We start from the raw sequence: 24,195 nt of genomic DNA, 5'->3' as shown, positions 1-24,195 counted from the left end.
TAGATCCGAATGAAGAAACGTACAAAACCATAGTAGAAAATGGGTCTCGAGTGTTCCTGCAGAGAGGGGGTTCTCGCTGCAGAATCGGATCAAGACGAAGCAGCGAAGTCGCCTAACAAGGTTACGCGCTTATGCGCATTGCAGGTTGTGGAGAGACACTGGGAAGTTCGCTTGAGTAAAAACAATAGGCTTCAGATATTCTATGTGGGGAAGGGGGATTGGTTTGTTAAACTATGAATGTGAAACCATAGTAAAAACAATTGGCGTTGATTGACGCCAATCGGACGTTCATGTTTTTTTTTCCGTTTTTTTATTTGAAAGTTAGGCTAATAAACATGTTGCATTCGGCCTGATTATGTCATTTTTTAAGTTACATAGCCTTCCTCCAGTTTTCCTCAACTTGACTAATTAAGAGGCGATGTTTGACCGGCATATCATCAAAATGTCCGGAAAACGAAACCTCTGCCGGTCACTTTGACCGGCACCATTTTTTTCTAGCGGAAACTCTGATATATATATATATATACACTGTATATATTCAGAAAACTTGGAATATAGAGCACAAGTCATGTAGACTACTATTACAATATTTTTATGGTACTTTTTGACAGCCTCAAATATTTTGTGACAAAAATATTCCAAAACTCACTTTTTGTTTTCAACAGAACAAATCAAATATTTATCCACTTTTCCCATTACTTAACTCATGCTGCATTGGGTCTTCTACTCTCCAGGGATCTTGCAGCCAGATTACTTCAGATGATCCCTGATAACGAGATCTTGTTAGCCAAACTGTGTGCCTTCTACCCTGGCAGCTCAGCCGAAATCAACGACCTGCACGAAAAGGTGACTACCTCATTCATACGTCTCAATGCTGCACATTAGTCTTAAATCGATTCAAATGTTATTAGTTCCCATTAATTTTAGAAGGACTTGTGGCCATTTGCTCTACATTCAACAATCTAATGAAAAATAATTCTCATATTGAGTGTGAAGGTCCAAACAAGAACATAAAGTGTTTATTATTTGACGTGAATATGGTATTTTTCTGCACAGGCAGAAATTCATTTAATATAATAATAATATTATTTTTTTTCCAGTGTGGTCTACCGACTTTAGAAGAATGTAAAGAGCTTGCTGAGAATACACATGCTGAGGGAGACATCTTCCAAGCAGTAAAGTATTACCTCCTGAGCACAGAACCAGAAAAGGCTCTTCCCATCGGGATCACATTTGTCAAAGGTGAGTGTCCGAGAGACTCGGTTCATGTCTCAAAGCAGTGCCATTTCCAGCATGCCCACATTCTGCACACAATATAGCATAGGCCTACTTCCATTTTCTCAAGCAAACTTTTAAAGGTTGATTGAACGATTATTAAATAGATAAGAAAATAGATAAATCACGACACAGAGGCGCCGGAGTGAACTGGAGCTTAAGCTATCATCCATGAACCGAAACTCAGCGTAAAAGGTAGCCTACTCGCCTCACAGACCTAAACAAAACTGAAATAGGCCTATATCTATTATCTACAGAAATCTCTACTTTTAAACAGAACCATTCAAAACAAAATAAAACGATGTAGCCTAATCCGTATGAAATGTGCATTTCTCTCCGGCGTGTTCACTACTAAGAAGATCGCGAGTCAGTCAACTTCATCTTTGAGAGAGAGAGAATATAAGATTAGTTTGACTAATTTTGAGGACTTCTAATGATCTGTTAACAATCTCGTTTTTTTTTTTTGTTTTTGTTTTTTTTTAAATGGCGTTTATCGCGTTTTGGAAAAGAGCTCTTCAAGCACATTTTTCATCCGCTACTAACGTTTTTTTTTGATGTATAGAAGTGACTATATAAACAATATATGTTACTATATATAGACTCTGTTTGCTAAACAAACTGAAACACAAGTTAGACAAACTAACAAAGTTCAACATAAATATTATGTAATGTTTAAACTTAAAATGCAAGCTTATCGAACTTGAATCCACAAGCAACATTCATTTTGATTTTATAGAATATAATTAAATTGTTTGCTGAAAACAAAGACCAAAACAAAACAAAAATCACAAGACTTTATCATTCAAAGGCATAATTGTTGCCTTAAAGAATTAAAAGGGATCTATTGTGGCCTTTTTCAGTCTTTATTTTGTTTGAGGTCTACTAGAATAGGTTTTCATGCTTGAATGTTCATAAAACACAATATTTTTCACATATTTTTACAGTGTTGCAGCACCTCTCCTCCCAATCTGTCAGTAACGCTCTGTTTAGTTACCATCTCCATGAAGCCCCTCCTTCTGAAAAGCGCAATGTGCTCTGATTGGTCAGCTGGTCAAGTGTGTTGTGATTTGTCAACCGCTTCCAGTTTCGGAAATGTCACGCCACTTACCATAACTGCGAGTTTCAACACGCTACTAACGCAACTTAACCAGGCCTCATCCCTTTATTTTGTATATGCCTTGGGTGGGAATTATTTAAATGAGAGATATTGTGATGTGTACGTTCCCAGAAGAAAACTGTTCAGAAACAGTGGTGCATACTAATATAGAGAATAACTTTGTGCTTGACTTTGTGCTTTGTAACTTTGCAGACCTTTTTTATGCTCAAACAACATTACACACTAAAAGTTGAAAATGGGAGAAAAAAAAATCATAACAGGAAGCTTTTAAAGGTCTTGACCCTTCGCTAAGCCCCACCCTCCTTAGTTACTGTTGCTACGCCTGTCAAGCTTTTGCGCCTGGCACGTCTATTACAGTATGTATGCACTGGTTTCAGACATTCCTAAGGAGATAATTAGTCATTTTTGGCAAACAGGTGAAAATATGAGAGTGCAATACTGCAGTATGCATTCGAGGGCTATATCCACGACATAATATGCAAACGATTAGAGAATAATTTCATCAAAATTGAAGTTAAAGCATAACGTTAGGTCCCAGCGCAAGCAGCAGCCGCCTCATATGCTGACCATTCAAATGGGAAACACACAAATTTGAGGAACAGCTATGTGAATGCCCAGCAGGGTAAGTGAAATTTGAAAATATTCTAATATTTATAAAACAAACAGCTTATCCATATGTATCGTGGAATAAACACAAGACATTAGCCTGACCACTTTGCAATGATAACATTCTCCCGCTTATATTTTTAGCGCGCCAGGCTAACGTTACTGCTCACACGTCGGACTAACTTACTGTTATGAACTGATTAAGTTTGCATACCAACCTTTTCCTTGGAGATCTCCGGCAAGCCCCGTGATGTTCCCTCCTTTTACTAACTAAGTTACCTTTTACTTTTACTAGAACTAACAGGAGAGTCGCGATCGGATTGGGGTAGCAGCTAACGGTTTGGCCGTCGATTAACAAAATGTTGAAATATATTTTTAAGTAACGTTAAGTTATGTCAGTGAGCCTCCGTCTTGCCTTTAATCACACTGCTTGATCCACGAGCTGGACAATAACTTTATTCTAGAGCTGCTATAAAGCCAAAACACTTTACTTTTAATTTCCTATTATCAAAGCTGCTTTGGAACAATCTACATTGTTAAAAACGCTATATAAATGAAGATGACGCCCGACATTTCTCCCCTTGGGTTTTAGGTTTCGGGAAGGGAACAAAATCCACCACCCCGTCCAAACTTTTAGGATACCGGGTATCAGATTTGCACAATCCATACGCACAACGCGGCATGTTTCCCTCTCGCTCGAAAGCTTGCCAGACCTCCCGCGCCTAGTTACGGTTGCTAAGCCACGATTGGCCTGTGGCGGTTTTCGGGCGTGGCTTAGCGAAGGGTCAATTTGACCAACAATTTATTACTGACTCTCTCTCCCCTCATAGAGCAGCTGAGCTCTCCTGACTGGCCGGTGGACTCAGTGTACCACATCCTAGACCTGCTGAGCTACATCAGAACAGACCGTCTTATTCTTCCAAAGTGTAGTGAGTAAGTCAATGACCTTGCCTCAAAAACAGCTGTCATTGATGTAATTTATAGTAGCTTGCATTATATGTTCATCTCATTATCTCTCTCTGTCTTTGGCTAGAGACCGCAATGAGTTGCTTATTCTCTGTGGGTATATTGGTGCACTATTAGCCATTGGGAGACAGTATTCAAGTATAGTGCCAGCACTGTATGAATACACAAGGTATGTTAACTGTGGGATTTATATCAAGTAACTCAGTTATTGGTGATCACAAGTAATGTCTCTCTCTCTCACTCTATTATCCTCCATCAGTCAGCTGCTGAAGAGAAGAGAGGTGGCTGTACCACTGCAGATAGAGCAGTTGTCTGTAGAGTTGGAGGCCTGGAGAGCCTGCACACAATCCCTCAAGTCTGTACCACAATACATTACTCTAATTCATAACAAACAACAGCTCTGTATCAAGACCTACTTAGTCAGTATTTTAAAGCATCATTGGCTATTCCAAACAGTATGCAGCATACAATACAATTATAAGATACCTTATTTTGAACAATTTCCAAGCCAGCATTGTATTTATACCTCATGGACAAAGCAATCCCAAAATGCACTGCAGTTAGGTTGCTACCTTAAGCCCAAAATATACTTCAATTTTGTCGTAAACACTTAGCATATGTGTACATTTGGACACATGGTTTATCAAAGTATACTTGAGAGCATGAGCGGACACAGGTGGTTGAAACATGCACACTAGACAGTTCCAACTCCAGTGTCTGTCTGTGCTATTTCTCGGAAGTTATGACCAATAAAAATGTCTTTGTACTCTTAAATTCGGCATTAAATGACAATTCACTATCCATTTTCGAAATGCATGGTATAGGTCTTATTGTGAACGATTCCTCTGTGTATATTTTTCTTTCTTTCTTTTTTTCTTTGTTTTGACCCATAATTTTTAATCAAAGTCATGACCAATAAAAATGTCTTTGTAGTTTATACTCTTAAATTCGGCATGAAATGACAATTCACCCTATCTATTTTCTAAATGCATGGTATAGGTCTTATTGTGAACGATTCCTCTGTGTATGTTTCTTTCTTTCTTTCTTTTTTGACCCGTAATTTTTAATCAGTCATAACTAACTTCTAGTGAAAAGGACAGACTGATGTCAGCTTAAACCCCGCACCTGCAAGCTTGTATTCATGCTCCCATTTTTTAAAGCAATGCCCACAAGTCCCTAAAAAAAGTCCCTGCCCTACATTTCTGACAGTCCGTTACACTCGGATGTACATTAAAATGGAATAAAAAGATTTGTTGGCACTTCTGTATCAACACGACTTTAAACAAGAGTTACGGGTATCTATTAAATGCCTCACACATTGACTTGTTAACAGGGTGCTTGTCTATTGTAGTTGTTCAGTCTCTACTCTACTGTCTCGGGACAGTAACTAATTAGTGCAAAAAAGATCAAAGCGCATGTGTCTGTATTTGTTGGCTGCATACGCCATTAATGGTTACTTTACTGAAATGAGGCAGCATCAAAGTCATAAAGAAATTACCACAATTTAAGCTTAACAAGGAATAACAGTCAATTTTATAATGGTTACTTTTCTGAAATAGGACATTATTGGTGACACATGAGGCCGAGAAATGTAGCCTCCGGAGGACGCAGCCTTCAAAATGAGACACAGCTAAAGTTTGGGCTTTAGTAGGAAGCTGCCTATGTACTGTATGCAGTAGACAACAACTGGTTTTGGTTTTACAAAAGATCTAACATTTATGCTGACAACTGAAGATACTTGGAAAGTAATCTATTGTTTGCACTCTCTCTATGCATACACAGAGCGGCAGATGACACCTCATGTGTGCCACCATCTGAGGCCCAGAAAACGGAGTACAGTCAGCTCTTGAGTCGGATGAGAGAGGAGCCCATCAAGGGCCTAGAGGGTCCTGACTATGTCACTGGCTCCAACTTGCCCAGCCACTCTGACGTCCAGATTTCCTGCTTCACTGGCCTCAGGATACAGGTGGGTTTCTTGTGGGTAGACTTGAATTTTAGAGTTGAATAAATGTCTTTGTGCATCTGCTTGTACTGCTGCAGATAGAGCAGTTACATCTGCCTTTTTTTTTTTTTTGCCTGGCAGGGTCCAGCGTTCTTCCTGGAAGATGGCAAATCAGCCATTTCACTAAATGATGCCCTGATGTGGGCGAAAGTGAACCCTTTCTCTCCATTAGGGACGGGTATACGCCTCAACCCCTTCTGAGCACAAATACAACAAATGTGAGCAGTATTTTGCCTGGTCTGACTGTGAAATGTCAGCGTTTGGAAAGGGGACGACAATCCTGTTTTTTCTCAGAAAGTATATGTAATAAAACAGCAGAATGTCCAATTGTTCAAATCATATTTTTTTTTAAGTTTTGCCATTCCATGCTGTGCTTATTACATTCAGGGTTGCAGTTCATATGCAAAGAATCACAGCAAAAGTGCTGCTGTAGTGATTATACAGTAGGATACACAAGGCCACAAGTAAGACCCACAGCACAAATGCAAGTGTGATATTTATACATGTCGACAAGAAATGCACAGACTGATGCACTACTATCATAGGCAAGCAAAGCAAGATGAAACTTAAAGCACCAGAACTACGTGTTAAATCTCTATAAAGGGAGATTTATGCTGGATACAGTAATGTTACATATGAAGCAGGATATTTAATGCCTTTCTTCCTAAATCACAAGCGTGGTCAGGTATTCGGGTTTAGGTGTTATGTCCAGGTCTTAGAGTTGTGGCCTATAGCGCAAAGATTGAAATTCTACTTGGTTTAGTTGGCACTGTCAATGGTATTATGGAGTGTAAACATTTGCATCAAGCATTCTGAATGTTTTGTAACTTTTATTTCAAGACTTGAGTACAGGGCATTCATCTGTACGTTTTTGTTTGTTTGCGCATTTGATTTCATGAAAAGAGACGTGTTAGTTTTGCTGCTTTGACACTGAAACCGTTTGTCATGTCTGTTGTCTGTTATATATGGACTGAATGTACAATACACCTTATTTTAGTAGAACCAAATAAGAGAATTAAGAGTTTAAAACATTGTAATAATACTATTTACTGTAATGTTTCTTCATTTCATTCAGTAACTATTATGAATGGTTTTACAGAGCAGTTCTGGGGCCAGAGGTGTAATATTTATGTTCATAAACTATGGCAACATTATTTACGAAGCGATAATAGACATTAAGTCTTGCTGTTACATTCAAAATGTGTTTAGATGAACTTAGGCAATAAGTCTGAGAAAGTGCACATATGGAGTGAGGATGTAAGACATGTATGCTGATATACATAGCTATACATTTGGAGTGTATTTCTGAAGTTAAAGACAAAAAGTGTCATTTGTATTGCTAAAATCATCAGTTGCAATGGTTGTCACGCATAGCTGAGTATATAAAATGGAATTATTTTATGTAAGTTTTATGTTAGAAAAACCAGATAGAGAGACTATTTTCATCAAATGTGAAATGCACTGTGAAATGTATTTATTTGTATATAGTTTTGTTGTAGAATTTACATCTAAATCCAAGCTCAAATGGGTGTACATAACATATTCATATGATCACTGTTCATACGCAACTGAGGACAGTTAAACAGTTATATATCGATCCTGGAGTTGAGTCATGCATCTGATTTAGCCAGGACCTTTTCAAATTCTGCATGTTTCAAGTGTCTCATCTATTTATTTTGACTGATGATATCATAAAAGCGCAAGGCGAGATGTATAAGAACAGGCAATTACCTTCTTTTTTGTGACTATGATTTGATAATTGCTATTAAAAATATCAAGTGTACAGGAAATTGTATTATTCTATTTTTGCTTATGGGTATTGCACTACATTGAACATGATTCAAATACAGTACCAACTGCAATGCAAAGAAAAGGGAGACCAATGAGACAAATTTTACATATTTGTCTTTATTTATGTTACATATCTTATCATGCTTTGTTTTGGCAACAAAATGATTAGCAAAAGTACTGCATTACATTGAATCTCACCAGTGGTTTTATTTTCTAAACAGTTCATGATGCAGCTTGGGAAGCTGTGAAAATATTGATAGCATCAGATTTCGTGAATTCTGAACAGTTATCCTCTTCTTTTTTACATTAGTGTGATAAAAAATAGATTTCACCCTGACGTGATATATTTGTATCATATTAGGCATGCAGCTTATATAGTGCAGGTCACAAATGATAAATTTACACTAATGTTGTGATTATATACAAAAATATAACTGATGTTCATTAGTAGCACAAAAATATAAGTATTTAAAAATAAACATTTGAACTTAAATTAAGTGAAATGAATGGCTTTTGTGATAGTGTTTTCTGTGCGTTGGTGGTCACAAACAAAATTTGATGACCTTATTTGTAAATTAATGCACTTAATATAAGAAAATAAAAGGAGTGAGGGGCTTTGTGGAGTAAAGTTGAGAGTCTATCTGTACTGGAGATAACTCTTGAGCAGAGTAGGCAGTTTGAGGTGAGGAATCAGGTGCAGTCTGGATCGGCCCATATAGTTTCGGATACTCAGTCTACACAGCTGACACAGAGACTGTGGCGTGGCTATCCAGGAAAAGACAGGGAAAGTTAGCAAAAAAGACGTCTGACAACTTTCATAAGTATTTCATAAAGTATAAGGACAAGGGGACCCATGTTCAAATCCTAGCCTATATTAAAAACATATTTTTATTATTGTTTTCACCCATTTAACTCAACTCAATGTTTTTTTCATCAAATGTGGTCTTAAATATGCAATGAACATATTATTGCAGAAATTTATTTAATTTTAGTGGGTTAAAACATAGGTTAAAACAAGATGTAATCGAAATTATTAAACCCCCATTGCAAATCAGGTCTTTTGGCAAAATGTACAGACTTTCAGCTGTTTGCAATGAACAAATCAAACAAAAGTAATTGAGCTGTGTAAAATAGCTCAACACAACAAATGTTTCAAGTGGTTTCCCCAAATTTAACTTAAAATGCAACTTTTAATGACTTCTGCAGTCTCAAAATTTTTCAACCCCTTCATGACAAGCATCTTTTGTACTTAGTAGAACACCATTTTGTTGTTGTGACCTGCTGCAAACGAGATGAATAACCGGACACCAGCTTCTGGCAGCATTTCTGAGGAATCTTAGCCCATTCCTCATGAGCAATGGCCTCCAGTTCAGTAATATTCTTGGGTTTGCTGCTGCAACCGTCTTCTTCAAATTCCACCAGAGATGGGGTTCAAGTCAGGTGACTGATGGCCACTGTAGAATCTTCCAGGCCTTAGTGGAATTTGAGGTATGCTCGGGATCATTGTCCTGTTGGAAGGTCTGATGACGCCCAAGCTTCAGCTTCCTCACAGATGGCAAGACGTTTTCTCCTAGGATTTCCTGATACTTCAATGAATCCATCTTGTCTTTCACACGCTGCAGGTCACATGCAGTTTAGTAGGCACCTCACTGTGCAAGCTGAAACCTCAGTGCCTGTTGCCACTAAGTCTTTTGGCTGCAGGTCTTTTACAGTCGAGAAGAATCCCTTCCTAGAAATCTGGTTGCAGCAGCTGATGGCTTCCTTTTTCTGCCCCGTCCAGGTAGTGTAACCACTGTTCCTTTAACTTTGAACTTGCGAACTATGCTTCCAACAGTGTCTCTATAAACATTTAGGCCCTGTTTACACGAGAACGCTCGCGGGTGAAAACGTAAAAATATTTTATCAGATGTGCCTTTCGTTTAGACGGCGACGGCGTTTTTGGGGCTTAACAACGCAAAAAAGTGAAACCACCCTCCAGAGTGGAAATCTTAAAAACGCTCCACCGTCGCGTTTCCGTCTAAACGGTAAGAACGCAAAAGTCTGCTAGACAGTGAAGGCACCGATCAATGCTTCACATTGCCACCTAGCCGCCTGGAGTGCATACTACATTGAATTTCACACACTTTTGCGTCACCGAATGCACGCAGATTTCCCCCCCATAACGCTCGTCTAAACGCAGAATAAAAAGTGATCACTTTTGCGTTTTCTCTTCAGATCGTTTCCGTGTAAACGTAGCCTTAGTGCCTTGGCTATCTTTTTTATCCTGTTCCTTGTTTGTGAAGAGCATTATCTTCTCTTAACTTGGACCATTTTTTTTTTTTTACTTAGCCATATTTATAACATGCAATCAAACGTGACACTCAACAAACCTTGCCAGTTCAGATATTTCATGTGTTATAGCACAAGCACACCTGGTGCAACTAATGAATCCCTTGATTAGTTGCATCAGGTGTGATTGAGACAACACCTCTTTTGCAGATTTGCGCTGTTGTGAGGGATTCTATTCAGGGTGTTGAATAATTTTGAGACTGCAGAAGTCATTAAAAGTTGCATTTTCAGTTGAATTTGGGGAAACCACTTCAAACATTTGTTGTGTTGACGTATTTCAATTATTTTTGTTTGATTTGTTCATTGCAAACAGCTGAAAGTCTGTACATTTTGCCAATACACCTGATTTGCAATGGGGGTTAAATAATTTCAATTACAACTGTATAATGTACAAAAGATACAACTTTGGACTAACTAAATTTAGCATGTGAATGGGTTCTGCACCAAACAATATTTTAGACAAACCTAATCATGCAACTTCATCAAAGATACCATTTTTTTTTAAAGTTGCATTCAAAATTCACAGAGGACCCAGGTTCAAGCGACCATGATCATGTCTTGAACCCATTCCCTATCTCATTCCTGTTAAATCTCCACTAATAACGTCAATAAATAAATTGAAAAACCAAAAAATCCATTGAATGGGCTTGATTCTTCTGAACTTCATAACTAGAAAAACCAAAAGGTATCAAAATCAACTGAGCAGCCTTACCTTCATACAGAAGGAGCACAGACTCTGCCGTACTGCTGGGTGGCGCTGTCTCCACCGGCCTTTGCAGCTCCAGGTTGCGAGCGTTGATGTTAGCGCCAAACTCTAGTAGCAGTCTGATGATATCTGGAGAGTCCTTCTGTGCTGCAGCGTGCAGTGGAGTGTCCAGGAAACGGCCCTTCTGCACATTGGCTCCTATGAAAAACAGATCATTTTGTGATCAAATAAACAAGAACAGAACTAAAGGTGAGAAGACCTGACCTAAGCACTCAAAAATACACCAAACAATTAATTTTTTGTTTGGTTTGAACAGTAGTCTGATGAGCTCACCTCCATCCAGAAGTTTCTGCGTACACTGGAGCTGTTGGGAGACACAGGCAATGTAGAGAGGTGTTCCTAGATGGGGGATGTTGTAATCTACATCTGCTCCCCACGAGATGAGAGACTCTATACATGCTGCCCTACCTGAAACAGCAACACATCTATGTTTATATTTTTGTAAAGTCTGCTGTGAATGCTATACATTCAAATCAATGGATTTTTATGGTTAGATTAAAGCAGAACTACTTGATTACCTTTGCTAGATGCCTCGTGAATGGGCGAAGGTTGGCATGCTTCTGCCTGTGGTTTTGCTCCATGTTCCAAAAGCACCTCTGTACAGGTGAAACTTCCTGTCGAGCAGGCGTTAAACAGCGGGGTCACACCGTCAATGGTCGTGGCTTTTACCTGCCATGCACAAGAACATGCTAACAGCACAATCCGCACAAACTGATCAATCTGAGCAGAGTCTTCTTCTAACCCTTTCATGCATGAATTATGACAACCTTGGTCAGGATTTTTTTTTTTTTTTTATCTGTGTTTTTATTGCTCTTAGGACATGGAAAACAATATTTGAACTTTTTTTTTAAACATATCCAAAGATGTTCAGATGTCCACTTAAGTGGACAGTTTGTGTTTTTGTTTTTAACTGAAGAGATACTAACTGTATTAATCATAATAAAGTAATAACACAGTAATACTGTGTATTTAACAAACCAATTAATAAAATTATATAAAATCATGTGAAAACTATTAAATATATTCAAATATAGTAAAACTTAAATTATTGGAAACGCAATTGAGTTTGTTTCACCCCTGTTAAATATGATCAAAGATGGCTGTAAAAATAAATCTGCATTGTTTATCCTTTTGATCTTTCATTAAAAAAAAAATCATAAAACTCTAACCTTTCATTGAAGTAAAAGAATTGAAAGTGGGGGGAAAATTACATTATAAAATAAAAAGCGTTTTTTGTTTTTGTTTTTTTTAAACACGTTGGCCACAATTATTGGCATCCCTAGAATTTTTTATGAGTAAAATATATCTGAAGTATCTCTGAAGATTTTTTAGCACACCAGGGTGACTAGGAACATGAAATTATCTAGCTATGACTTCTTGTTTCACAGGAGTATAAATATGAGGAAACACAAATTCCCAAATTACCTTAATCATCCATCACAATGAGTAAAACCAAAGAATATAGTTCTGATGTGCAGCAAAAGATTGTTGAGCTTCACACAATAGAAAGTGGTTGTAAGAAAATAGCTAAAGCATTTTAAAAAATCCCATTTCCACCATCAGGGCAATAATTAAGAAGTTCCAATCAACTAAAGATGTTACGAATCTGCCTGGAAGAGGACGTGTGTCTATATTGTATTAATGCACGGTGAGGAGGAAAGTTTGAGTGGCCGAAGACTCTCCAATGAACACAGATGGAGAATTGCAGAGATTAGTTGAGTCTTGGAGTCAGAAAGCCTAAAAACAAAACAGCACCTACATCACCACATGGTGTTTGGGAGGGTTTCAAGGAAAATCCTCCTCACTCATCCAAAAACAAACTCCAGCATATTCAGTTGTCAGGCATGACTGGAACTTCAAAAGGGACCTGGTTCTTTGGTCAGACGAAACAAAAACAAAAGAGCTTTTTGGCAGCAAAGTCACCAGATCGGTTTGGTGCAAACAGGGATATAGAGTACCCCATGTCCATGATTAAATACACAGCTGGATTAATGTTGTGGGCCTGTTTATTTATTTATTTATTTTTTCTGGAGATCCTGGACATCTTGTTCAGATACATGTTATCATGGATTCTAGCAAATACCAACAAAAATCTAAACCTGAACGCTTCTGCTAGAAATCTTATAATGGGCCGTGGTTGGATCTTCCATCAGGACAACGATCCAAAACAGACATCAAAATCAACATAAAACTGTGTCACTGAGCACAAAATGAAGCTTCTGCCATGGCCATCCCAGTTCCCTGACCTGAACCCTATAGAAAATGAGTGGAGTGAACTGAAGAGAAGAAGCACCAACATGGAGCTGGGAATCTGAAGGACCTGGAGAGATTCTGTATGGAGGAATGGTCTCTGATCTCTTGTCAGTTATTCTCCAATCTCATCAGGCATTATAGGAGAAAACTCAGAGCTGTTATCTTGGCTAAAGGAGGTTGCAAAAAGTATTTAATAAAAGGGTGGCAATGATTATGGCCAACTTGTTTTGGAGAAAAACATTTATTTCATAATGTGATTATCCTTTTACTTCAATGAAAGGTTGTTACATTTATTTTTTTTAATGGATATCAATGAAGGAGAGGCTTCACTACAGTGAATAAACAGCTTTTGTGAGGAAATAGCTTATCATTTAATGAATCGACAACCTGTTCACTAATCTTCAACAAATTTTACACTAAACAATACTTTCGTTGGGAACTATATGTAGATTTTACCTTAAAAATGTAAATAAAAATGTTCTTTAAAAAAAAAGACTGAGTAGGGAATGTTGCGACAGGTAGGTCTAATTTACGGCATTACATTTACCACCAGCAAATGTGTAGTAGTTGTGTAATATTGAGTGATATTGTATATAGTCTAAAGAAAATAAACAATATTTTTTTATTAACAAGACGAACGCAAGATGAACGCGCTCTCATCTCCCAATAATAGAACAATCTATGGTAACACATTACAACATGTGTTACGTAATTAGATTACTCTTTTGATGTAACGAGTAAGGTAGCGCATTAAAAGTAACGTGCATTACATTATCAGATTACTTTTTTGACTTAACTGCAAATTACATTATAATACCATAAACATTTATTTACAGCCAAAAAAGTTACTGCAGATATTTTCCAGAACAGTCACAGTAATAGTATGAATTGTAGCTGATCTAGTTAGTGATGCATGATGTCCAATTTAGCGGACAGATGATTCATCAGAATTTCCTACCGATCTAAAATCAGTACTAGGAAAATGAAACAATGATATGACTCCCTAGATGTTACTTTATGATACAATTTTTTTTTTTTTTTTTTTTTTTACCTGCAAGAGTCTCCTAGGATAGAAGGAATGGATGGATATTCCATAGCAACTTCCAGAGAATTTCTGACTGGCTGTCGGCCATCTTGGTTTGGAGAAAAAAATTCCACATACAACGGCTTGCCACAGGGTGGCAGTGTATAGGATGATGCACTAGTGTTCACTCTAGTGGTTGATGTGCAACTATGCCATCAAAACCCTTTATACGCAAGGAAGGGCTTTTTGAATAGCTGTCCACTGTAGTTAGTGACCATGCATGAAAGGGCTAAACATATAATAAACAAAAAGCAGGAAAACATTAAAAAAAAAACAATTAGGGGCGGCTGGGGTTAGTTGTCACACAGGAAGTTATCACAGGGACTGTATCTCAGTAACTATAGCCTATGGTTAGGAGATAAAATATTAATTCCATACTTTTTAAAAAATAATTGGTTCAATTGGTTCCAGATTTCTGGTTTAAAGTTTGTGTTTAAAATTTTTCTTTCAAATAAATTCTATTTTCATCATACTTTTGCTATAGCTGTTGGGTAAACAAGCAAACACAATAAAATCACATTGGCAGACATTCAAGCAAGGATCAATTATATAATGAAGATACGATTGAGCAAAAGATTGAACTGTGTACTCAGGACAAGTGTATATTTCATAAATGTATAATCAGGGTAGCTGTGATTTTTACTGGGGCAAGTTGTTGTGTGTTTGAAATGTTATATTTTCAGTGTTTTGCTGTTTCAATAATTACTTTGTTTCATAATTGTTGTAAGGTTGCCGAAAAGTCTTTAATATGCTGTTTAATAACTGTAACTCACATTGGCACCGGCCTCTATGAGAGCCCTGGCACATGCTACATGATCTCCCAGACAAGCTTCATGTAGCGGAGTCACGTGATCAATGGTGATGATATTTGGATTGTGACCCTGGTAATATGGAGAAGAAAAACAGCAATATAGAATTTTTTTTCTTTAAAAAGTTACTAAATGTATCTCTTTTTTTTTTTTTTTTTTTTTTCTGTTCCATTATTGTATGTGTATATGTTTGTAAACCTGTGAGAGAAGAGTCTTAAGAGCCAGAAGTCGACCCTGACATGCAGCTTCATGGAGTGGAGAACGATCCGCCCATGAACCTGAGAAGGGAATGAACAAAGGTCATATTATTCTTATTAATAAGCCAATGAACTGACACCCAATTATTTCCCATGACTGATTTCTTCTCAGAAAAACAAACCACAAAACAAGCCCAAAAAAGGTGGAATTAACAATTATCCAATGTTACATTAACATAATTTACAGCAATCATAATTTGCTGTAGTTAAAAGCTAACCAACAGTTACAAAAGCACTACCATGAAATTCAAGAGCTTTAAATACACCCACTCAGCCACAGTTGAACTTGATATAATTCCCAGTACATTCTAAAGTGAGAGTGGTGTGATTTTGACACTGCCCATTGACAGCTGTTGAGAAGAGCCTGTGAGTGGAATCGCTGCATTATCAGCTCTCTATATACAATACAGGTGATTCATTTCAGCTGTTGAGACATTTAATTGAACGTGTTGCTGTAATACAAAATGAAAATGAAAGAATTTGGATTTCGGACTTACTTTATCTGTATGTAGGAATAAAAGCAATAAAGGCAGGATGCATTTATTTTTAAACAACTTGAGATAACTTTATCTCTCAAATGGAACTACAAGGCAAAAGCCCATTTACAAAAACCCACTGGATGTGGAGGCCTCTGACTTCCAATCATTAAACATTGCAGGGCAGTAAATGCCAGGGATTTTGGATGGCATGTCTTTTCCATTACGTGTTCAAGCGGAAGAATTGTCAGTGTCAAAGACCTCTCTGTCAGCATTACTCTTCAAAAAAGCAAACATTTTAATAAATTGGGGAGCAGTAATTTTGTGCTAAATTATTTTTCTTTTTCAGTATGGATTGGATTACTTATGTATGGATTGGGAAATGGATTACTTACTTTGTATGTGAGATCTTTATACGGAGGATCAGTTTGCATCCTATTTGCAACTTAAAAATAAGTTTAAACTTCCTCAGTCCAATTTTTTTTACAAGTTAGAAATTATGTAAAATAAACTTTTTTTTTCTTTTTTTCATATAGTGGATTTTCAAAATTTAATTTGATAAATATTGTATTTAAATGTTAAAATATTAAATGTTATTTTAATAACATAACATTTAAATGTTATGTTTAAAAAAAAAAACACACAATTGTTAAATATAGCCTATATATTTTTTATATATAATATTTTATTTATTTATATTTTTCTCTAAAATTTTCCAAAAATAACAAAAATTGTTAAATATATATATTTTTCTCTCAAATTTTCTCTCAAATTTTCCACAGGCCCCCTAACACATCCATGCAAAGTCCCCGGAGCGCAATTGGATAATTCCTCAATTAAACAACTGCATCAACCTACTGGCCACAGTAGCAACAACACAACTACAGTTACAACATGGCCTTTTCTATTTAGTCAGAAGAATAATCGTATGGATAGCACAGAACAATTATTAATACCATAATACACACAGTGCTAGCAGCTCCAACCAGAGATATATCTACTCAGAGATCTATATTTAGCATAAGCTCAATCTAGCCACAAAAGCTGCCCTCTGCAACTGTCATTCCTGGCACAGAACACGGCCTAAGAGCTAGAACGGAACAAGAGCTTCCGTTACATACCCATGTCTCCGTCGCCCCACGGCACATCTAGCCATTGATACGTATACGCCATAGCCTGTAAATGAAAGGACGGCTATCATCTCGGGGTGCAAAAAGCAGCCGTCTTCTCTTTTCTAGCTTAGCTGAGTGAAGGCGATGGGTTACTGCCACTGAGATTCCAGAGTGGCATGTGGAGCTTTAGGTCACAGCTGTGCTTTAGTCAGTTACAATGATACTAGACTACTATGCTGTTTTTTATTATGCAATTTTGTGTTTTCTTGTGCGCTTAAAGAATTCATGTCATTTTAAAACTACTTCATTAGTGACATAGCCCTGTTTTTTTTCTGATCAAGAAACATAGGTTGTTGCCTGATGGGCGCTTCTCAGTATGAACGCTGGTTGCAAGCAGTCTTTTATTGTGATATTCTCTAAGAGCTTTCATGAATATTTCAGATCCTGTTCTGTTCATGTGACTACAGCTGAGCTCCACGGAGACTAGGACTACTTGTAACTTCCCTGTTTATAGACTCCCTATCAGGGAGACAGTCCTATTCAATTATATGGTGTATTGTAAAAATATAAAGCAATCCATCCCTTAATAAACAAACAGTTACACATTAGGGTAAAAGCCTATGTTTAATGCATGATGCAGGAGTCCGCTAATAGTGTGCTGTGTTTACTTGAACTATAATGCCCTTGTAAAGAGGCTTTAAATATCACCAACTCCAACTAAGAATGACTAAACGTAGCTGTGTGCAACAATAAAAACAGAGTTTTACCTTTAACTAACAACTAGGCCAAGTACACAATTTGAGACTATTTGTACGTTCCTATTCTTAGGCTATACTGTTGCATGGTCTGCAAATAGTCAGCTTTGTATTTTGGGTTGCGGGAAATATGAGAAAGAATAATCAAGCTTGGGAAGATTTTTTTTTTTTTATCCAACACTTGAAATAATAATTTACCAATAATAGGCTACTGATGTTTCATATTCACTTCATTCTGCTCCATTGGTGTTTGCATGTGTGCGTGTATGCGTCTGAATGACACTTATTGGCAATTATGCACTTGATATCTTTCCTTAGTCTTATTTTGTTTGTTTAATAAGGTTAGGCTAATATATAATTAATGTATCTATACACAGGTTACATATAAAACAATATTCATGATGATTTGATATTAACATTATTAGAATTACATAACGTTAACAAGAATGAATATTAAAAATGTCATATTAATTCTTATTAATTATTAATTCATATTATATTATCTAATATTAACTTCAATATTATTTGTATTAGCCTATAGAAGGCTCGCCCCTATACAAATGCATTACTGCAATGTGACAGCAGGGCGCAACTATAAAGGCACATTTATTTACACGTGTCTAACTCACCTTGACTAATCAAAATACCCCAGCGCACTTTCTTTTTCGCAGAAAAACCCTCGACGTCCTCTCGCTTTCTTTTCTTGGGAGTATTATCTGAGTTCTCGGAATCTCCGCAGGGAACTTCTGTCATGTTTGCATCAGGTCAGTGTCTTTCTTTTTACACAGCGAGTGTGACCATAGCGCTTCTCTCTGATTGGCTACTCGGCTTGTTGTTGTTTCAGACCTCAGCAGAGTCGTGTTGGCTACTGCAAAGATTTAGCATATGAATATTAATAAGTTCACCCTGACGTTGCTTAGTAATCTTTCTGGAGCATCCAGTCACGTAACGTAATTAATATTCATAAGCCAAGCCTTTGCCATAGTAGACTGTTACTTCAATTGCGCCTACTGGTCGCACGTCACGGAACTAAATTAATATTCATGAGGTGAATCTTTACCATAGTAGCCTACTAGGCTACCATGTCCGTGCCCGTTTGTCTATTTATATCGCAAGTTAAGATTAGAACAGTGCCACTGTTATTCCGACACAAATAGCTAGTTATAGAGTCAGGACTTTTAAAGGATTTGTCCCTTGTACATCCCTTGTCCCTTGACTTTCATTCAGTTTGTATAGCATTTGAAGTCAGGTCATTTGCATGTTATTAAGATCATGATAAACAGGGCAGCAAAGTAGTCTGATAAAAAGGGATGAAAAGACAAAAATTAGTTAAGAACAGCATTTCCAGACAAAATCACTACATTTTAACTGAATTCTTTAACTGAAGTGACATAGTTACATTGTACTCACTCACATGTACAGAGTAGCCTAATATTAATTAACTAGCTACATTTACTTACTATAGAGTTACAGTTAGGGTTTGGTTTAGGGTTAGTTACTTGTAATTATGCATAATGTACTGTTATTACTACAGTAGCAACATGTAATGTGTAATTATGTCACCTTAAAATAAGGTGACCATCTGAGATATAGATTACTGAATAAATGTGAGGGATGGATTACTATTTCTGTAGTGAATTGCACCAAACATTTTCATGTAAAATAAAACAAAACAAAAAAAACAGTGTCCTTGTTTCAAGTTAGCCTATAGCTTACTATAATAACAGTAAACTATGCATAATTACATGCAACTGACCCTAAACCAAACCCTAATCCAATTGTCTCTAACTGTCTCTAAAGTCTACCCAGCCATGTATGCCAAAATACTAAGAGAAAGCGATTTTCATAACTCAGCATTAGATGAACACTGACCCAATTTTCTTAGTGTTACAAACTGGTGCCATGCTCCAGAAGCTTTCTCTTTACACAACAAGTCAACTTTTTTTCAGTGTTTACAAAGAGATATAAAGAGTGATAAACCCAGAGAGTGATCTCACCCTATAGTGACTCCAAAGTATAAACTATATCCCCAATATATCCCAATCTTGCCTACTTACTGTGCCCTTGGCCAAAATCATAGAACTCAGCTGCGATACGGGCCGCCTCCTTACGGTTTCCTTTAACCGCATAGAAGTGGGTCAGTATGTTTAAGCTGATCTTGACAAAAAGTTTGAAGCAAAAAAGGACAAAAATCGAGAGATAGACTTTGCTATACTGCGAGCCGAATGGCCGCTCCTCCAAAATCTCAGTCATTGCTGCTGCTCAGTGACTGTGAATGTTTTGGAATAGGATCCAGAGATGTGTCGATGATGGGGATCATATGCCAGACTGGCCCAGTTATTCCCCAAGACAGCTGGGCTCAGAGTAGGAATGAGATAAGGCAGCTGGACTTTTAGCTAGTGGAAAATGGGCCACTTGACTGGGACATAACAATAGGTGTTGTTGTCATTTGTTAGGATGTTTGTCTCATGATACATTGTGACAGTTTTGTTTTCATTACACTTTTATTTTAACTTATTGTTGCTAACACAACAGTGTCAGATGATTTAAAGTATTTTTGTTTATTTACCATAGCCATTTTAGAAATACCCTGTTCACAATCGGCCATGATTAATCCTGAGTTACCAGGATAAAGCCAGTAGTATTTGATTGATCATGTGATCCATGGGAGCTATATCATGAAATGATTCAAGGTCTAAGTCAAATTTCATTCATTTCCTTTAGTAGACCAAGGACTACAGCACCTGTTTGAAGAACATTGTCAATAAAAAAAGCAAAGAATTGTAATATTTTTAATAAAATGCAGTTTTATATAGTTGGCCTATTTAATGTAGTTATGAATTGTTGCTATGTACACTGGCATTTTGTGTATACTGTTGCATAAATGTGCTAAAATAAAAAATTATAGACCTTATTCAGAGCAGCGCCATGACAGGTATGAAAGTGAGGCTGTGAGGGATAGTCTTGCCTTGTTTCCAATGGCATCCGCTGTAAAAAGCTGTATAAAGCTCCTAGATTACTTACAATTTTCCACAGCTTATATTGTCGGGAGTTTTTTTGTCAACTGAAATATCTTGGAAAGATATTTTCCCAGTGTTTCATGAGCAGAACAATCCAAAAACACATTAAATAACAGTACAGCCCATTGAAGAGATGCATGTCTGTCCCTCACAGTCTCGCTTTCATTCCCATTAAAAATCAAAGATGGCGCTGCTGTGAATAAGGTCTATAGCTTGTGCCCGTTGCTATTTGACTATTCATGCAATGTCACTTCCTGACCACTGGGTGGCAATGTGTACTTTCTAAAATGAAACAGGAAGTAGGTCTTGCTTCCGAATCATATTTTAACGGCCTCACTTCCTGCTTTGAACCTCCGCTCGGAGCTTTATATCTTTGTTTTCGCAGTGCATTGTTAGTTGTTAACTAGACTGAATCATGAATACGGTATTGTCGAGGGCAAACTCGCTCTTTGCATTCTCTCTCAGTGTGATGGCAGCGCTCACATTCGGGTGCTTCATTACCACAGCTTTCAAAGACAGAAGCGTACCGGTGGATATACACGTCTCCAAAGTCATGATGTAAGTTAACGGCACTGTTTCTGAGCCTGCGACCAGAGGATCAATACAAAATCAATGTTAAGATCATTAAAATATATATTTGATATACGTTAGGCATCACCGACCATCTAGAATCATGTTTTTTTGCAGCATATGAGACTTGCAGATGCTGAGCTGGTGGCCAATAGCAGTGGCGCACGTCAGCTGTGCACATTAATTAACGTTAAATAGAAAGATCTTATTTTTGTGCTTTTGTTCAACAGTATTTTGAGACGCTTAATAGACCAAAAATATGGATTTGTGGGCAATGTACATTTTAAATGTGTGGGTACTGTCAGTTTGCAGGATTGAATGTAGTTTCGTCTTTTACATCTGTGTTTCACACATATCTAAGCTGATATCTTTTGTCTCATTCTTTCTCCAGTAAAAATGTAGACGACTTCACAGGACCACGAGAGAGGAGTGACTTGGGCTTCGTGACATTTGACCTTTCTGCTAATATCCTTTTGACAGAACAGAGCACTGCTGTGCTACACACAGTTATCTCCATGTTGATGGAAAAAAGTCACCATAGTTGTTCAGAATAATTGTTATTTATTATTTCACGTTTCTGTATTAATTACATATTTAGCATTATTTCTATAAAAGTTTTTCCTGTGTAAATGCATTTATGCCACCTCGGTTCACCATTCTGCAGTCTTTGTAAATGCATTTTTTGTTTAATATGAGCCACTTTTGAGATGCAGCTTCCATATCAGCTTTGCAGTGCAGTTTACACCTAGAACTAGATTTGCATTATTTGCTTTAACCACTTTATTACATCTGCGGCCAATATTTGACTGGAATGTGAAGGAGCTCTTTCTTTACCTGACTGCTGAATATTCAACCAAAAGCAATGTAAGTCTTTACCACTTCAGTATATCCAGAGAGTCAGTAGGCTTTACAAATCTATGTGAATGAGAGCTGGGTATTTGTTGTGTTGTATGTACTAGAACTGTTTATGTTTTTCACATCAATAAAGAGTACCGTGTTATCCCATGTTAGGCACTGAACCAGGTGGTTCTGTGGGACAAGATTGTCTTGAGAGGTGACAACACCAAACTAAACCTGAAGGAAGTTAAATCCAAGTATTTCTTCTTTGATGATGGGAATGGTTTAAGGTTAGTTGCTTTATTCAGAGTATTTCATCTGTGCCGTTTATATACACACATATTTACACACACACACACACACACACACACAATCGTTCAAAAGATTGGTAAGATTTTTAATGTTTAAAAGAAGTCTCTTCTGCTCACCAAGGCTGCATTTATTTTCTATAATGGTTTTCTATGTGAATATATAGTAAAATCTAATTTATTTCTGTGATGCAAAGCTGAATTTTCAACATTATTACTCCAGTCTTCGGTGTCACATGATCCTTTATAAATCATTCTAATATGCTGATTTGGTGCTCAAGAAACATTTATTATTATTATCAATGTTGAAAACAGTTGTGTACTTTTTTTTTTTTTTTTTTTTCAGAATTCTTTGATGAATAGAAAGTTCAAAAGAATAGAATCTGAAGTAAAAATATTTTGTAACACTACAAGTCTTTACGGTCACTTTTGATCAATTTAATGCATCCTTCCTGAATAAAACTTAATTTCTTTCCATAAAAGAAAAAATTCTACTGACCCCAAACTTTCTATTATAATTTGTATGTATAATTTTCACATATCATTTTGTACAAATAAAATTATTCAAAATTTAATTTCAATTTAATTATTTCTGAATATCAGATCTTAAGTGTATTATTATGACTGAAATATGAGCCATGCATATTTCAGTCATAACACACTTAAGATCTGGCATTTGGAATGAATTTCAAATGACAATTTGATTTGAAAAATCAATCAGATTTCTCATAAGTAAAACAATAAGAGAAACATCATAAAACACACATCTGCTAAGTTGAACTAAAATCAAATGAATATTGACAATGTGTAAACCTCATTTGGAATAGATATTTGGGTAACACTTTACAATAAGGCATCATTTGTTAACGTTAGTTTATTTTAGCTAATACATTATCAATTAGCAATATATTTTCCGACATAATTGTTTAATGATTGTTAATGCTAGTTAATAAAAATACAATTCTTTATTCTTTGTTCATGTTTTTTCACAGTGCATTCTCTAATGATACTTTTGAGTTTAAAGATGTGATAGTAAATGCTGAAATGAACACAACAATTAATAAATGCAGTAGAAGTATTGTTCATTGCTGGTTCATGTTAACTAAACTACTTGTATTTAAGTATTTGACATATATAACTGAAAAGTATAGAAATGGACATCTCTTTGATATCTCTCTGTTTTTCCCAAACACAGGGCAAATAAGAACATCACTCTCACTCTCTCATGGAATGTGGTGCCAAATGCTGGAATCCTGCCATTGGTCATGGGATCTGGACACAAGAGTCTCGCCTTCCCTGAATCATATGAAATGGCAAAGAGCTACTGAACTGTTCCAGTCCATCCCAAACCATATTTGTAAATGTTGTGCTCTGTACGGGTTTTAATAAAAGTTGACACATTGTTTTAAGGAGTGACTGTTGTTTTTGTGGATTAAGAAATTGTTTAGAACATACTAATATTTCAAGAGATTGATAGTCATATTCAGTACTGTAGCCATTACTGTTCTCGTTCCAAAAAAAAGGATCCTGATAAATTTTTTTTCATCTGGAAAATAATTCTCTGATGTTTCACAATTGTCTTGTGTGGATAAGAATATTTTTGTTAATAATCTGTTTTGGTCCTTACTAAAATGTTAGTTTTTCATTATTATAACTAAAGAGCTCACAAAGCAAGAGCAAAAGTACATGTAACCAATTAAAGGAAGCACAATCATTCACTTTTTGGAAAAAAAAAAAAAATTCAGTGGGGTTCAACACTCCTATTCAAGTTCAAACTGCTTGGCTCAGTTTTAATGATGCCTTTCGGCTAAACAAAAAAAACAAAACAAATATGTGACCCTGGACCACAAAACCAGTCACATG

At 36.6% G+C, this 24,195-nt stretch overlaps 3 protein-coding genes across 10 annotated transcripts in view; 2 read left to right on the top strand and 1 right to left on the bottom strand.

The window, feature by feature from the left end:
• Window positions 1–7,756, top strand: part of wdr17 (WD repeat domain 17) — a 48,128-nt gene extending 40,372 nt beyond the window's left edge. For all 5 annotated transcript variants that reach the window (XM_084105768.1, XM_084105767.1, XM_084105765.1 and 2 more), the window contains 7 exons: window positions 735–846; window positions 1,101–1,242; window positions 3,829–3,931; window positions 4,032–4,133; window positions 4,224–4,319; window positions 5,747–5,930; window positions 6,048–7,756. In XM_084105768.1, coding sequence (XP_083961894.1) covers window positions 735–846; window positions 1,101–1,242; window positions 3,829–3,931; window positions 4,032–4,133; window positions 4,224–4,319; window positions 5,747–5,930; window positions 6,048–6,167 — 859 coding nt within the window. In that variant the 3' untranslated portion in view covers window positions 6,168–7,756. The remainder of the gene's footprint in view (window positions 1–734; window positions 847–1,100; window positions 1,243–3,828; window positions 3,932–4,031; window positions 4,134–4,223; window positions 4,320–5,746; window positions 5,931–6,047) is intronic.
• Window positions 7,757–7,854: 98 nt separating this feature from the next.
• asb5b (ankyrin repeat and SOCS box containing 5b) lies at window positions 7,855–19,963 on the bottom strand. Of its 4 annotated transcripts, none has more exons than XM_084105771.1 (8): window positions 19,655–19,927; window positions 18,227–18,465; window positions 15,196–15,275; window positions 14,962–15,069; window positions 11,370–11,520; window positions 11,125–11,259; window positions 10,798–10,989; window positions 7,855–8,522 (listed from the first exon to the last, which is right to left on the bottom strand). In XM_084105771.1, the coding sequence occupies exons 2-8, from the start codon at window positions 18,348–18,350 to the stop codon at window positions 8,395–8,397; spliced, it is 918 nt and encodes a 305-aa protein (XP_083961897.1). In that variant the 5' UTR covers window positions 18,351–18,465; window positions 19,655–19,927; the 3' UTR covers window positions 7,855–8,394. The 4 variants fall into 4 exon arrangements, with proteins under 4 accessions (XP_083961897.1, XP_083961896.1, XP_083961895.1 ...); XM_084105770.1 differs by having other exon boundaries at window positions 18,227–18,894; window positions 19,655–19,874; XM_084105769.1 differs by lacking the exon at window positions 18,227–18,465 and having other exon boundaries at window positions 19,655–19,963.
• Window positions 19,964–20,892: 929 nt separating this feature from the next.
• Window positions 20,893–23,741, top strand: spcs3 (signal peptidase complex subunit 3). The gene is made up of 5 exons (XM_084107287.1): window positions 20,893–21,175; window positions 21,579–21,654; window positions 21,977–22,051; window positions 22,199–22,314; window positions 23,528–23,741. Exons 1-5 carry the CDS (start codon window positions 21,033–21,035, stop codon window positions 23,658–23,660), a joined length of 543 nt encoding a protein of 180 aa, XP_083963413.1. The 5' UTR covers window positions 20,893–21,032; the 3' UTR covers window positions 23,661–23,741.
• Window positions 23,742–24,195: the final 454 nt, after the last annotated feature.

This window comes from Abramis brama (genome assembly GCF_963993115.1).
Source record: "Abramis brama genome assembly, chromosome: 2".
Lineage (NCBI taxonomy): Eukaryota > Metazoa > Chordata > Actinopteri > Cypriniformes > Leuciscidae > Abramis > Abramis brama.
The sequence above is the reverse complement of the archived record's forward strand: the minus strand, read 5'-3'. Positions and strand labels throughout refer to the sequence as shown.

Excerpts from the sequence above, each read along its gene's own strand:
- asb5b (XM_084105769.1), bottom strand. The coding sequence starts at position 19,850 with ATGACTGAGATTTTGGAGGAGCGGCCATTCGGCTCGCAGTATAGCAAA. Across the intron at positions 11,521-14,961 it reads TCATAGAGGCCGGTGCCAAT|GTAAAAGCCACGACCATTGA; the intron begins GTGAGTTACAGT and ends TGTGCATGGCAG. Across the intron at positions 8,523-10,797 it reads TGTGCTCCTTCTGTATGAAG|CCACGCCACAGTCTCTGTGT; the intron begins GTAAGGCTGCTC and ends TTTCCTGGATAG.
- spcs3 (XM_084107287.1), top strand. The coding sequence starts at position 21,033 with ATGAATACGGTATTGTCGAGGGCAAACTCGCTCTTTGCATTCTCTCTC. Across the intron at positions 21,176-21,578 it reads CACGTCTCCAAAGTCATGAT|TAAAAATGTAGACGACTTCA; the intron begins GTAAGTTAACGG and ends TTCTTTCTCCAG. Across the intron at positions 22,315-23,527 it reads GATGATGGGAATGGTTTAAG|GGCAAATAAGAACATCACTC; the intron begins GTTAGTTGCTTT and ends TCCCAAACACAG.